Source organism: Clupea harengus, chromosome 25 (genome assembly GCF_900700415.2).
Source record: "Clupea harengus chromosome 25, Ch_v2.0.2, whole genome shotgun sequence".
NCBI lineage: Eukaryota > Metazoa > Chordata > Actinopteri > Clupeiformes > Clupeidae > Clupea > Clupea harengus.
In genome coordinates this window covers 13,076,379-13,091,378 of record NC_045176.1, presented here as the reverse complement: position 1 = coordinate 13,091,378, position 15,000 = coordinate 13,076,379, and the positions used below count along the sequence as shown (strand labels likewise).

The window sequence follows — 15,000 nt, the reverse complement described above, 5'->3', positions numbered from 1 at the left end:
TTTTGTATTATATATAACACAAAACATATTTTATTTTTTATTTTTTTAAGAAATACTGTAGTATAATAAAGAAAGATATTTCCTGTCTTCAGCAGTATGGTATGTGGTTGTAAAAAAAAAAAAGCTCTATTGATTTGAACAACATTTACAGAAAAGACCACATAAGGCACACAGGTTTACAGTAGTCTTGGCCGGCCTTCTTGTCAGGCACATTGTAAGCTGCATGTCCCTTTCCAAAGAACCTTATTAGGATCCCAAACAGTGGCTTCCCTGAGGCTTTTTGGCCATTCCACACTGGGCCTTTAGATCCAGTGTCTGCCTGTGGATCTCCTGCTCCCATCTTTCATTACCGGAGCTCAGCGTGGCCCATGCCTGTGTGTGTCTCTAGGCTGACGGGAGCCTCGGCTGGGGCCCCTGTCAATGTGCCAGCGCTTCTTTGGCCCTTAATGCGGCTACATTAAGAGGTTGTCAAAATGCCAGAGCTAAAGCCTATAGTAGCAATCTTAGCAAGGAAAAATAAAAATAGAGAGTGAAATGAGTTCTTCCACTTTAATGGAGCTTTTTCTTCACCCCCCCCCCCCCCCCCCCCCCAGGTGAAATAAGATTGGGGATGGATGGCGTGCCTGTCTGTCACTGGGACATTGTGCTGCGGAAGTGGGGTTGTTGTGAAAGGCTGGCTGGACAGGACTGTAATGACTGTAGCAATGTGCTGTTGTGTGTGGTCCCCCCCCCCCCCCCAATCCCCGCGGGTCTTCTGCAGAGCTGAAAGAGCAGAGGAAAGTCATCCAGATGGACCTGCAGCGGCAGCCCCTGACGAGCGGCTCTTTCTCCCCTGATAAGGCTGCCTCTAAGGGGCCTCTGGCGCGCTCCAGGTTAGACACCCCACTTATCACGGGCCTGACACTGTTTTATTGTTATTATTATTCTTTTTTTTTGTGATAAACTTGCTAGGGGCTCCTACATTGTTATTACAGGTTTCTGTGGAGTTACATAGATTCTGCTCTTCTAGTAATGATGTATTTACTAATTAGTAGTTACTGATTATTAATAACTATATATTTATTTTGGCTGTCTATGATTTACCTCAGTGAGGGTGATATTCTGATTCTGTGATGTGGCGATCATTATGAACTTGAACTTTTCTCCTAGGCAAAGGACGGGATGCCGTGCCAATCATTTAGGGAAGTACCATAATCCAACACCACTCTCAGCAACAGCAGCAGCCATGACCCTCCCCAGGCCTCCCTCCTCTCAGGATCTGGCCCACTGCACTCCTGGAGCACAGCCTAGCACTCCCCACCCGGACAGGACACCAGGACTGCCCCCCACCCCAGACAGCTCTGCTCCCCTCCCAGGACCGGTTCCCCTGGAGGGGGGCTGCAGCCCAGACACTTTGCTCCCCTGTCTCAGGCTCGGAGGCTCCAGGGGCAGGGAGCCGCGTCTCCTGCCCCTGAGCACCTCTCCTCTCACCAGTCCCTCGGAGCTGCATGTGGTCGTGAGGGAGGGCCGACAGGACGCTCTCCCCGCGAACGCACTGGCGTGTGACGGACAGAACCTGCTGTCACAGCGCTCTGGGAGTGATGTGCATCAGCCTTGCACAGGTGCCTCCATATTGCCACTCCCTGCCGCCTGCGGGGTCTTGGAGGGCCGTACTGCCAAGAGGCTATCCCTGGACGGCCTGGTGCCCTGTCCTCCCGCAGCCCAGAAACCGGCCAACAGGGGGCAGAGTGTGGCCAGGCGTCTGGGCCATTCTCAGATGGACAGATTGGTTAGTCCCTCCTGACCCTGAGGGACAATGTACTGAGGAGTCAGGGAATTTACATGTGCCTCCAGCCATACATTACGGAGTGCTGTGATTAGTTAAGTTTGTTTGTTTTGGTCTTTGGTCAGGTCGACGTGTGGTTAATTGCACTAGAATGAGGCTTTGAAGCTTTTTGTCATCATTGCAGGCAAAAGAATGATTTAATTATGCACTGTTTACATTCTTCAAAGTAAAAATGGTACGTTTGTAGTTAATCAAAAACTGAGACAAGTGAGGCATGTGTTATGTGTGAAAGAAAAGATTTTATTTGAACTGTGCAATTGTGGATTGATAGAAAGTGAATAAATACCATATTCTTAAGTGTTATGTTCCTTTTTGTGTTAAATGCTACATTGATGGAATAGTGTCTCGAGACTACATGTCAAGGTTATTTGGTTTAGTGCCACAACAGAAAGTAGTTCCATCAAAGAGGTTTTGTGGTTTTGCCTCTCATACTTGAACAGTGTTTGCATTTGAGAAAAAACTAATTTCAGGACTTAAAAGTCATTGAAATTGAGCTTTTGGTTTTCCGCTTTTTCTTAAACCTGGTAAAGTTTTTTTCTGTCAGCTATTGCTTAAACCAGGTAAATCAGAATATGTCCCTTTCCTCATACTGTCACCAGCCTCTTGACTTCACATGCTGTCACCTGGTGGCCCTCATTAGTATTTGAGGTTATGTGTTTTAAAGGTTTAGCTACTAGTCACAGTATGCATGATCATAGCTAATATTACTGTCAAGGCAATGCTGAATTGGGACAAAATGTACTTGAAGAGGTGCGTGAAAGTCCTGAAATATGATGTTACTGAAAAAGTGGGCACCCTGATCAATTAGTCCAGTATTATGGACAGATCATAATATCCCACTTTTCACCAGTGAATCAATGTTCAATTATTTTGACGGTTTCTTCATTAATGCAGAGAGCCTAATCGTCACAGGCTCTGCCAACACTTTCTGAATTTTAAATGAATTAATTTGGTGTAATACCGAATGACTAGAACTAGGGCTGATTCGTGTGTTTTAGTTAGACCCTGACCATGTGTTCATGAACTCAATCCATGTTAATGCAACTAGTCATTTCACAGCCCCACGAGTCACTAGCTGTAATGACGAGATGAAAACAAGCCAAAAAAAATGATCTTTAAAATAAACTTTATTTATCATATGTAATTGAGCATTTTAAGATATACAGCTGACATGACTAAGACAATTTCAATGCAATTTGGCCCTAAGGTTCAAAAGACATGGTTAGATATGTTTCATAAAGTTCTGTGTTCATACCATCTGTGCTTTGTTTCCCCTATCCCCTTGACATACACTGGCATCATAAAATGCCCTACCAATACTTATACAGTAGTGTACACAAACCATTTGTGAAGGCATTTTTTTTTTTTACAGGAGGGAAGAACAATTTCTGGGTGTCTTAATTTCTTTTGCTTGGAGATATAAGATTTGTTGTATTTTTAAAGTGCTGACACAGGATAATGAGATCTAGTTACTTGTGTGCAGAGTTTTCCATTTGATAACAGGGAGTTCACAGTTTTAGTAGAAATAAACTGTCAGGTTACAGAGCTGGTGAAATGTATAACACACTACACGCAGTGAGGTAATGGAGGAATATGTTTCTTTCCAGTTCGTTGGAAACATGGAAGTGTACCTTAAGTTGCCCATCAATACAAACATACGACTAATTATCTTCCTTTGATGAGAAGGGTCTTTTAACAACTCATGATTCTAATTCAATTCTTCCTATTCATACTGTCATATTAAAAAAAAAACATTATTTCGTCCACCTGGCTTGAAATGAACTATGTCATTAATGTCAAGACAATTCAACAAACACATGCATTGCATTGATCTCGAATGCACCAATTTGCTCAGGACATGTAAGTTAAAAGTACATGTATCGAAAATACAATGGATCTTTGTTGTCAGACAGAACAGGATGAATTTGCCCCACGCAAAAAAAACGGACAGTACTCATCAGTGGAACTGCCCCACGCAAAACATCAGTGCTACAATACTGCACTAACACAGTGCAGGAGGAATAACACTGTTGGCTGGTACTCTGCTTCCACGCATCTGTTTTAAGTGCTTCCCCAATAGGACTTCACTGGGGTTGCTGGAGCGGTCACACATCATACTGTTAAAAAGACTTCCTTTGTATTTCAAGTTTCAATCCACAGCTTTTGTTTGGCAATACGTTTGATATCAGCTGGCTTTTTAGAACAACTGAACACTGATAAAAAAAAAAAAAAAACAATGAAAATTAGACAGAATTTTTTTTTTAGTATCTGGACATAAAAAATGAAAAGGAAAGAACTCTGTTTTAAAGGTAGACTGCGTTTGTTAAATGACGATATGGATAGTTACATTTTGATTAGAATTACATGAAGCCTATAGTGATACTATCCTGAACTCGGCAGTAAGACAATGACTACACAAAGCACATATTACACTGAACACCAGCTACATCACTACAAGAGAAAAAAAAACGATAATTAAAAAAAAAGAAAGAAAAGAAAAGTCCCCGTCCCCCCCCCCCTAAAGTAGTGTTAACCCCAACCTGCCCCAATGAAGACAAGAAACACGTACACACACCGGTCCGATTAATTTGAACATTACTGTACAAGAAACTGATAGCCAAGGAGAAAAGTAGTGGAACAGAATGAAGAGCGCAGGACTAGGATGCAACTGCATGGCAATGATTCTCAACATCACTACTCTAGTTAAAGTACGCTTGCCAGTGAATGGCTTGCCTGTACCTTTAAGGAGAGGAAAAAAACAGCCCAAGTGAACCTTCAGACTTTAACCAGAGGCAGGCAGCAGACAAATGTGTTGTCACAGTGGATACACAGTATTGTAATACCATCAAAGCCTCCATACACTAAATCCTTATCCCATTGCAATCTTGTACATTGTGGTTGCTCACAGCCCAAATGATGTGTACTATCCATAACCTTGTGGACTACAAAAAAAAAAAGTGCAGCTAATATAACATCCTCAAGTCCCCCTAGGACCTCTACACTCAGACAAACACACACACACATCCACAAACACACACACATCCACACACACACACACACAGAGAGGGTCCAAAGCTGCTCTCATTTTCCTTCACTGGATCCTCCCGATCTGAAGTAAAGCTAGAGTTTCTTGGGCTCTACTTACAACTAGTGTTGTGCTTTTTAGTTCAAAAGAAACAAAGAGTCAAACCACTAACTACTCCCCTGAGAGTCCGATGCCTCCTGTTGGACTGCAAGTTCTTTTTTTTTTTTTTCATTGTTTTTATTTTTTTAATCTTTTTTTTTTTTGCCTTTTTCATTCATATTTTTTTTTTTTACATCTGAGATAACTTGTCATGATACTTCCATAGAGATACACTTCATAAAAATGTACAGATAACATCCACTACTACCAGAGGACACTGACCTTTATGCAGTCAGTCACACGTATATTGAATATTATATACAGAGATGTGCTGTTATAAGATTAAAATCGGTCATTTAAATCAGTTCATAGTACTCTAGTTATATAGCAGCTGCATTGCATCGTCTACCTCTCTCTGTGGCAATGGGCACCATCCCCAAAGGATTCACAGTTTGTGGCCAGTACTGTAAGGACCACGTCTTTGACAGAGCCCCTGTAGTGCAGCCCTAAGCGTTGTAAAATGGTGTTTTACAGGAAAAAAAGAGAAGAGGCTTCTTAGCAATGGCCTATTTCCAGCAGTCTGTTACATAAACCACAAACCAAGGTGTCTTTTGTCTAAAGAAGAAATCTTCAGGTAAACTTCACTACACCCATCCCCCTCCCTAAAACAAAGTCAAATAGTAAACAAAAAGAAGAAGAGAGAAATCAAGTCGTGGATGAGGAATGGTAAACATTACTGTTATTGATGAACATGCTGTAGACTAATGTAGTTTCCTCACAAAGTGGACGTATTATTTCCAACTACTGTCAGAACTAAAATAAAAATACTAAAAAATACTGATTGCACCCTACAATAAAAATGTACACTTGACAATTTAATTATATGTGACTGATGCCCTCCCGTCTCCCCTGGGTGTAACACCTCACCCAGGTTTCAGCCTTAGCTTGTTCTGTGTCCAATGCCCTGACTGTTGGCTCGGCTTCTAAAACATCTTGATGTGACAGACACTTATGCAAATACAAGTCTTCTGAGTACAAGAAAGCTACAAATATCACACCCTCCAGCTGGGCTATATATCGATGGAAAAGTTTGTGCATGCTGAACATGTTTTGGTAACATGCCCCTAAGCCCACCCCAAGCATGCTACCAGGGCCAACTTGTGAATTTGCGTTGCACACTGAGATATCCAAGCTGGCTATTACCCATCAGTCGAACACTCCCTTCACTCTTACTATGCATTTCATGTCGAGATGCGTGGAAGACTATGACAGGTTGGCACTTACTGTACTGTGCTTCAGCTAAGCCCAGATTTATTTTCCCAGCACTACATTTTCATCCCTGTTTAGGTTAAAGTTGCAAGTAAACCAACTTGGAATCAATTACACATTAACACGAGGTGTTGCAAATGGATTTCATTAGTATGTAGAACCCTGAGAATGGGTATTTAGAAGCCATGTGCTTGGATGAGTAAAACTGCTGTTTAAAAAGCTGAAGCCAAATATCCTTTGTATATCTGAAGATTGCTATGTGCTTTTATGGTGTGCAACATCTTTCTTAGATGTACTGAACAGGCCTATATTCATCAAATTTGGGACCTAACAAACACAAAAATGTTGTTTGGCCCCTATGTTCCAAGTTGTTTAGAATGCTAATAAAGCAGGTTTTCAAAACAACTGTACTGTCAGACCCTGGAAGGTAGCTGGTCAGTACCGGTGGGATGGACAAAACGGACTAGGATCCCTACGTGGATGTGATCACTGTGTCTCTTGTGTTGACACAAAGAACATTTGGTATCCACCTTTCAACTGAGCAGCACCATTGCTACTTCAGTTCCAAGCTGTATTGCTGCTGCTATCACGGTCAAAACTGTAGATTACAGGACATGATAAGGGGGGGGGGGGGGAAACTCGTGCTACAGAGAACACATACAGTAGGTATGCAACACCTCTTTTCTTCATCTTGCATATGCTCACAAATGCAGCCGGTCTCTTTTTCCATCTTCTTTTTTCTTTCTTTTTTTTTACAAAAAACCTGCATTTAATTATGCAAACCAAAATGGGGGGAGGGGGATGGGGGGGGGGGAACAAACAAACCAAAAAAAAACTTCTGGATGTCAACCAATTCATATCACTAGAGGTTAAAAACAAGAAAGCCCTTACAATATGTAAAGGTTTTGCTGCCGAGGGCATGAAGTGCCCGGCGTGGTGGGGTAGCATCGTATGAGAGGGCAGCGCCAGGTGGCTCTATGCGCTGGGCGTGGGGTTGGGCGTGGGGCTGGCCGCAGGGCTGGCCGTGGGGTTGGCCGTGGAGCCGTTGCTGCCCTGGATGGTGACGTTGATCTCCTCCTTCTTGTCTTTTTCCTTGTCATTCTCTGCGTCCTTCTCTTTCTTCTCCTCTTTCTCCTCCTCCTCCCTTAGGTCCTCCTTCTCCCTCAGGTCCTCCTTGAGGGGGCAGACCTCCACGCCGTCGGGTCCTCCTAAGGCGTAGCGACCCTTGCGGTGCTCCAGCAGGCCAGGGCCCCAGGAGGGGTCAGGCTTCACCGAGTTCTTCAACCGCTGGAGAGAAGGAAGGAGAGAGAAAGGTAGACATAGATAGAGAGAAAGATTGGATGAAAAGTAAGAACAAAGAGACACTGAGGTTAGATCTGAAGTATTTGGGGTGTTTTGCTGAAGTCCTGTACTGTCCTGTGAGATCTACTGTACCTCCCAGAAGGTGGCGCCATCAGACTTGGCAATCTTGTAGAGCGCATAGACGGGTATGCAGATGACTGAGGACATAGCCATGAGGAATCCGATGGCCAGAGACCACTGCGGGTACAAGTAGTTCCCATAGGAGATGGGCTTGTACTGGATCACCGTGAAGATCAAGATGAACTGCAGCAGTGGACAGAGGGGGGGGAAAGACAACTTTTAGTGCTTCTAGCATTGTCTCCATATCATGAAGCTGACATTCAGGAATCTATTACTGACTCCTGACAATGTTGCAATATATGGAAGGTGTTTGTCTGCAGTCTGCCCGGCGACAGGGCTGTTCACTCACAGAGATGATGATGGGGGACACAAATCTCCAGCAGACCCTGAAGAAGATGGGAGGAGGGAAGCCCAGCATCATCTCCACATCTCTGAAGTAGTTCTTGTGCCCTGTGCATGTGACGGACGGTGCAAGAGTTAACGTGCAGAAACTTGCACAGAACAAAATAGAATGGCAAGGCGTTTGACGACATGTAGGCATGTGCTACGAGACGGAAGAACTAACCACAGATGTGACGGAGATGACTTACCATAGACATACATGAGACAGATGCACATGATGCAGGAGATCACGACCAACGAGAAGCTAGCAGCATAGTTATCCATGAGCAAAAGCCAGTATATCCCTGCCTGCACCACAGAGACAAAATGAGACATGCACGTCAGTCGACGCATGACGCATGGGTGCGCACACAGAAACAGAAAGTGTGTGTGTGGTATATGTGTGTGTATGTGTGTGAGAGTTAGAGTGAAAGAAAGAGAGCAAAATAATGTGTGTGTGTGTGTGTGTGTGTGTGTGTGTCTGTGTGTGTGTGTGTGTGTGTGTGTGTGTGTGTGTGTGTGTGTGTGTGTGTGTGTGTGTGTGTGTGTGTGTGTGTGTGTGTGTGTGTGTGTGTGTGTGTGTGTGTGTGTGAGAGAGTGAGAGAGCGTGTATACGTATGTTATGGGGTTGCACAAAGTACTGGAGCATTTGAGGACTGGAGCAGTTACATCAATTCTTGAGTTTCTACATTAACATTGAGTACTCATTAATCATGTGATGCTAGGTGCCGTGCACACTCAGTTTCTAGTTAACGCCGTGGGTAGACAAGAGGAAGGATGTGGCAGCAGAAAAGGGTAAATCAAGCTCTTTGATAAAACAGAAAATTTCCGTTGTGATAAAATGAACTTGCAACAATTGTGAGTTGTGGACAGATTTCTCAAGAATGGGTATAACATCACGTCTGTCATATAATAGACGAGGCTACTACACTAACGAGGCTAAAAAAAAATGAATGTTGTTAAAAAATAGATGCAAGCAAACATGACTAATTACCTCCACCAAGAAAGTTCTGTTTTTCAGTGTGGTTTGTTTGTTTGTGTAGCATAACACTTTGGAGCAGGTCCAAGTCACTGGGCAAATCCACAAGTTTAGTTTCACGTTTGCCAACGTTGCGACATATGGCCTTTGGCCTTGGGAGGTCTGCGCTCTCGGAGTGCCCTACTAGCTTCATTTTTAATGGTTTAAGGTTCTGCTTACTAATGAGAAAATGTATTAGAAAAATCCACTTGTTGACTGAACTTTCTATCTTGGGCTACTGTACAATGTTGGCTACAAAAAGGTTAAAATATCATTGTATCATCCATATTTCACCATTGTGTAAGGTAAGACCAAGTGATTATCTTCATGTCATATCATTCATTTTATGCAACCCCATTATAGTTGCATAGTCTTTTAACTGATACAAGACAAAACTCTTAGTGTGTGTGTACACAGTTCTTGTCCTCACCCGTGTGGTCAGTGGCACCCCCAGGAGAAATCCTACGACGGCCACTCCAAGGGTGACAACTGTCTTGTTTCTGATGATCCAGTCAGTGCCAATCTCATCCACGATAGCAGTGACCAGGGTCTCCAGCAGACAGAACTACAGACAGGAACAAATACAATCCACAAAGCATCCATTTTATATGTATACTGCGTTATTACTGCATTTAATTTACGTACAATACAAATACAAGTAGTTAACATTACCCTGTGTCTGTTAATGGTAACATTAATAGCTCGTTCATATTTTGTTTTCCGAGGCTTAAATAAATCAATCAATCAATCAAATCAATCAATATTTACTCATGAGCTGAAAAATGTAAATAGATCTGAGACGCTAAACATAACTAAAAGCCTTGGTTGAGAATTATCAATACTGACGTTAATAGGTCATGTCATTTAATGGATTAACTCTTAGTCTAGGGGACCTTTAACGTACAGTACCTCCGCACTGCTCTTGCCGACCGCCTGACCAGTCCTACCTGAGTTCCCAGGCCCAGCAGAATGAGCATGAAGAAGAAGAGGATGGACCAGAGCGGGGAGACAGGCAGCAGCGTGAGGGCCTCTGGGTAGGCCACGAAGGCCAGGCCGGGGCCCTGGTCGGCCACCTCTGACACGTCCACACCCAGGTGGTGGGCCATGAAGCCCAGGATGGAGAAGATGACAAAGCCGGCGTACACGCTGGTGGCGCAGTTGGTCACGCTGATGATGATGCTGTCCCTGTTGACACGTAGGAAAAAACCATAAGCATGGGAATAGCCTCTTCGTGCCCAACACAAAGCGGGTGCTAAGAATCGTGTTCTGAATCATAGCTGATCCGGTGTTGTATTCCAAAAACATAAGCTCAATTCAAACCTCAGCTCTTAAATAATACATTGCCGCAGGCGGATTTTGAAAATGGGTAGAAGAATGGGAAGAATGGGTTTTATTCTATAAGCTATATTGTCAGGCGAGATAAAGAACCTCCAGCAGGTGGAGCTGTGGCGAACGCAGCTGCTGGTGTATCAGCAGAGGGTCAGACCACGATTTGGATCGGGACTGCAGAGAAAATGAGCGCCACGCATCCAGAGAGCTGAGCACAACTCAGAGTGACTCTGCTCTTCCAGCACCCAAGGCTCTGACCTAGAAGACTTTGCACACTGCAGTGCACCCACCACAACGGCTGCCATTCTCAAACTCTTAACCCCCCACCCCCCTCAGTATTCGGCTGCCTGACACTACATGCTTGCTTCATGTGACAGAAAGCAAAAAGCCCCAAAGCAAATAATGTTGTGTATAATGCAACATGCAATATGTATACTATGTTTCTGGGGGGGGCAAGTCTACAAGTACATCCTGCAATCATTCCTGGCAGGATGAGGCCATATTAGGATGTGGGATACGAACTGGGAGAGAGAGAGATGGAGAGATAGAAAGAGAGAGAGAGAGAGAGAGAGAGAGAGAGAGAGAGAGAGAGAGAGAGAGAGAGAGAGAGAGAGTTGGAGACCATGCTGTACCTGTAACAGTTGTTGTGGAACTTATTGTAGGATGCCATTGTGATAAGTCCTCCCCAAGCACAGCCCAGGGAGTAAAAGATCTGAGAGGCAGCATCTCCCCACACCTGATAGAGAACACATCAGCGATGGCTGTATTCAGTTTCACATCATTTTATGGACATACAATTTTGATAGTTAACAAGGTCTTAAAGGTGCTTTACAGAACTAAAGGCTTTATATCACCTATAAATGGGCAATGGTAAGAGGGGAAAGAGACAAATGAATGAAACTGAGAAAAATTAGAATAAATGAGAGACAGAGAAAGACAGGGAGAGTGTGTGAGGGATATGGTGAGAAACAGAGAGAGAGAGGGACAGAGAGAGAGAGAGATATGGTGAGAGAGAGAGAGAGAGAGAGAGGGAGAAAAAGACGGAGAAAGAATGTCTACCTTTGCGTCCAGTATTTTCGACCACTGCGGAGTCAAGTAGAACTTGATCCCAGTGAAGGCACCCTCCAGCGTGATCCCCCTGATAAACAGGATCGTCAGCACCAAGTAGGGGAAGGTCGCTGTGAAATACACCACCTGCAACATCGAGCCCAAACACATCAGCACATGAACGCCTCTCCCTGCAGCGCTGACTCATCATTATCACACAAGAAATATGGCAAAATATGGCCGTCCGTGCAGGAACCAGGTGCATCACCACAGGAGGGTTAAGCCAAGCGCCAAAAGTCATTCTGGAAGGGCTTCCCTCCCCTCATCCTTACCTTGCCGGATGATTTGACTCCCCTGATCAGGCAGAGGAAGACCACCAGCCAGGAGAGAGCCAGGCAGCCCAGGATGGGAAGACGAACCTCGCCTATGTAACCGATACCATCAGAGACTTGAAGTACGTAATTTCTAGGGAGGGTGAAGAGAAGAGGAGGAGAAATTACATACTCAACAGTAGTTACAGTTTAACGTTTAAAATAGCCTACTCCGTACAACCATAAATCCACAAATCTGAAACGCATCTGTGGCCAATAAAGAAAACAAAACACCACAGCTCATCACCGACAACTCTCCCTATAATGGATTATTTAGCTGATAGGGGACTTGAACAGTGGAGCCATTCTTAGTGTGGTGACAAGATGGCCGTGAGGGCAAGACCGTTTGTAAAGTCACTGAAGCACGAGTGCTCTGTGAATAAACTCTACTCATTGTGAGAGCAGTTTAACTTCCACGCTTATCAAGAACCCACTACTACATAACAGAAGAAAGGCAGGGAAAAATAATAAAAACAAGTTTCCAGGCCATCTTTGACGGCCTGGCTTACAAAAACACAAACCTAAATATAAACCCTGCTTGGCATGTCTGCTGACCCTTCTCCACAATAAAGTTAATCATTCTAGGATCTCAGAAGGCCGCAGGTCTTTTTCATAGTAAATAATAAAGTGCTAATCTTTAAAACATCTGTACTGTATGTGATCCACAACACATACCTTTGAATCAACATCATACGCTACTTAGATTGTATCCATTGTAGACTTAAGAGCGCTGGCAAACATGAGGAAGGGCTTGCCAAAATACAGTTGTCTCTGGCAGTATTGGGCCTAATTGAGGCCAATCGAGTGACCTTAACTGACCTGCTGGGCTGGACCCAGGGGATCGTGGCCAAGAGAAGCAAGCACCATCAGACCTCTGCCTAATTGACTCCAGTTTCCCATTCACGTCTATCAGACACTCTCAGCAGTTCAAACTAATAGACACACAAATTGTCTGTTTTTAAAAATCAGCGTGACTAGACTTCAGGCGAGGAGTTCACTGTACTGTCCATATATAAAACATCTGCCCTTACTTCCAGTACTCTTCGCTGGGGCTGGTCCTCTTGGTGCGGTTGACGACCTCCGCCACAGCGGCAGTGACATTGGCCAGGGTGCGGTTGAGACGGACATCCATCACGCCGCTGCAGTCCGGGGTGTTCCAAGGGTTGTTGCAGTAGGTCCAGGGCAGCAGGTTGGTCATGGAACTGAAGAAGTAGTAGATGGCGATGCAGATGACCACGTTGTAGTAGATGCCGATGTAAGTGGACACCACCATCATCCCATAGCCCACACCTGATGATGGAGGGATTAGAGAGAGGGAGGGAGAGAATGAGGATTTAGGAGAATGAAAAAGATTAAAAAAAAAGATACTCATGACAAGAGCACCAGAGTCTTTTTGCCATTTTATACTCACTGCGACATTAGTCAATTGCTAACTGAAAATAACATTCTCAAAACAGTCTTAGAGAAATGCAGCATAACTGAGAAGAATGTAAAAAATGTAGAGATGACAAACCGTACCCTTGAACATGGGGCTGACCTTCCAGACACCCAGGCAGCCCAGGCTAGCAAACTGACCAAAGGAAAGCTCAAGGAAAAACAGGGGGAGGCCACAGAACACCAGCATGATGAAGTACGGGAACATGAAGGCCCCTGAAAAAAGAATCAACAGCAATGGCTTTCACAGTTAAAGAGATATAAGCATTTTAAATGATTTTATATATATAGGGATACATACATCCTATATATATTATATCCTTTCATTTCTTATAAAATCCTCCAGTTTTGCTTAAAAAAGAAATCCTACAAACATACCCTTTGTGCAAAGAAACATTGTTTAATTATAGACTTAACTTTGGTCGGCACCAATATCAGCCCTGTTGCTACTACTTGAACATCACATTAATCTCGGGCCCAGCAGAACCAAAGAGAGGGGGGGAAGCGCAGACACCGACTCAGCAGTCATTGAATCAGCTGGGGCACAGCAGCCTGTGCAGTGCAGTAGAGCTCACTTCAGCTAAAGCTCAGTTTATTCCCCACACAGGAGTTGACTGAGGGGTGAATCCGGTACAGACGCGTCTGATCAAGGCCAGATGCACTCCAGAGTCAGCCAGTCACCCCAGTCTCCACCACCGCACCCGCGGGTCTGCGACCTTCCGGCAGGGAGGGGTGCAGCGGAGGAGGGCAGGGAGGAGTGCGGAGGAGGGCACGGAGAGCCAGGGCAGTCCATTTGTCAGCATTATTGCTGCACCTTGAGCTACACCAGAACTCCACTGCTCTATTTTAGGAGACACCATCTAATCGGAGGCCATGTATGGGCAATGCAGTAACAGAGCCATGCATATCATATTCAAGATATTCGTCTGGATTTAGAACTGACTGTATTGTCTGTGAGTCTAAAACTCTAGCAACTCTGCAAAAGAACAAGCATACCAATCTGCTTAAACAAACAGATATGTTCTGTGTTCTGTGCAGCCATTCTCACTGTCCTTTCTACCCTATGGCCTGTCAAATAAACCTGCTGCTTCCTGACAATAACAAGTGACATCACAGTTCCCCCCCTTTCCCCTAAGCCTGCCATCATACCTCCTCCGTTCCTGTAGCAGAGGTAGGGGAACCTCCAGACATTGCCCAGGCCCACGGCATAGCCCACACTGGTGAGCACAAACTCAATCTGGTTCCCCCAGTTGCCTCGCCGAGAGGGCTCATCCTTCTTCACCGCTTCGCCTGGAACCGCTCCGTTCTGAAACACAAGCAGACACAACAGTGTTACCACGTGTGACAGGTGAAAGACTCGAGGTGGGAAAGCAGACCGCTGAACTTTCCGAGCAAATGGAACTGAAGTTGACAATTGACAATATTTTTTACATTTTTTCGGATATGCAAGAGAAAATTGAAAAAAAAAAAAAAAAAACCCAATTCAATCTGTATATCTTTGTTGATGCTATATTTTATCCAATATGCTGTGAATATGAGTTTGCATAAAACTGCAGTACAGTAGAATACAAATAGCATGTTTCTATTCACCACCACTCAAACCGCTGATGGAATGTCGTGAAGAAAACTGCCCCAAAGAAAGTTTGTTGACAACAAAAGTAAAAAAAAAAAAGGGGCTGACCTGAAAATCAGGGAGCAGATGCTAAACATTGCAAAGAAAAAATGAACGAAAACTAGCACTAGCGTGTCCATGCTACGCACAGGCAATTTGACTCAGAGG

The 15,000-nt window shown here is 44.3% G+C and overlaps 2 protein-coding genes across 4 annotated transcripts in view; one reads left to right on the top strand and one right to left on the bottom strand.

The window, feature by feature from the left end:
* The window catches only part of ccdc24 (coiled-coil domain containing 24), a 15,845-nt gene extending 14,062 nt beyond the window's left edge, over window positions 1–1,783 (top strand). The window contains exons 7-8 of the mRNA XM_031563068.1: window positions 761–872; window positions 1,150–1,783. Of these exons, the coding sequence (XP_031418928.1) occupies window positions 761–872; window positions 1,150–1,783 (746 nt within the window). The remainder of the gene's footprint in view (window positions 1–760; window positions 873–1,149) is intronic.
* Window positions 1,784–2,934: 1,151 nt separating this feature from the next.
* slc6a9 (solute carrier family 6 member 9) overlaps window positions 2,935–15,000 on the bottom strand; it is a 47,460-nt gene continuing 35,394 nt past the window's right edge. For all 3 annotated transcript variants that reach the window (XM_031563375.2, XM_012825677.3, XM_031563374.2), the window contains 12 exons: window positions 14,370–14,526; window positions 13,305–13,436; window positions 12,818–13,076; window positions 11,748–11,880; window positions 11,428–11,562; window positions 11,001–11,104; window positions 9,987–10,224; window positions 9,470–9,604; window positions 8,231–8,330; window positions 7,990–8,090; window positions 7,653–7,823; window positions 2,935–7,505 (listed from right to left, as the gene is read on the bottom strand). In XM_031563375.2, the coding sequence (XP_031419235.1) occupies window positions 7,194–7,505; window positions 7,653–7,823; window positions 7,990–8,090; window positions 8,231–8,330; window positions 9,470–9,604; window positions 9,987–10,224; window positions 11,001–11,104; window positions 11,428–11,562; window positions 11,748–11,880; window positions 12,818–13,076; window positions 13,305–13,436; window positions 14,370–14,526 (1,977 nt within the window). In that variant the 3' untranslated portion in view covers window positions 2,935–7,193. The remainder of the gene's footprint in view (window positions 7,506–7,652; window positions 7,824–7,989; window positions 8,091–8,230; window positions 8,331–9,469; window positions 9,605–9,986; window positions 10,225–11,000; window positions 11,105–11,427; window positions 11,563–11,747; window positions 11,881–12,817; window positions 13,077–13,304; window positions 13,437–14,369; window positions 14,527–15,000) is intronic.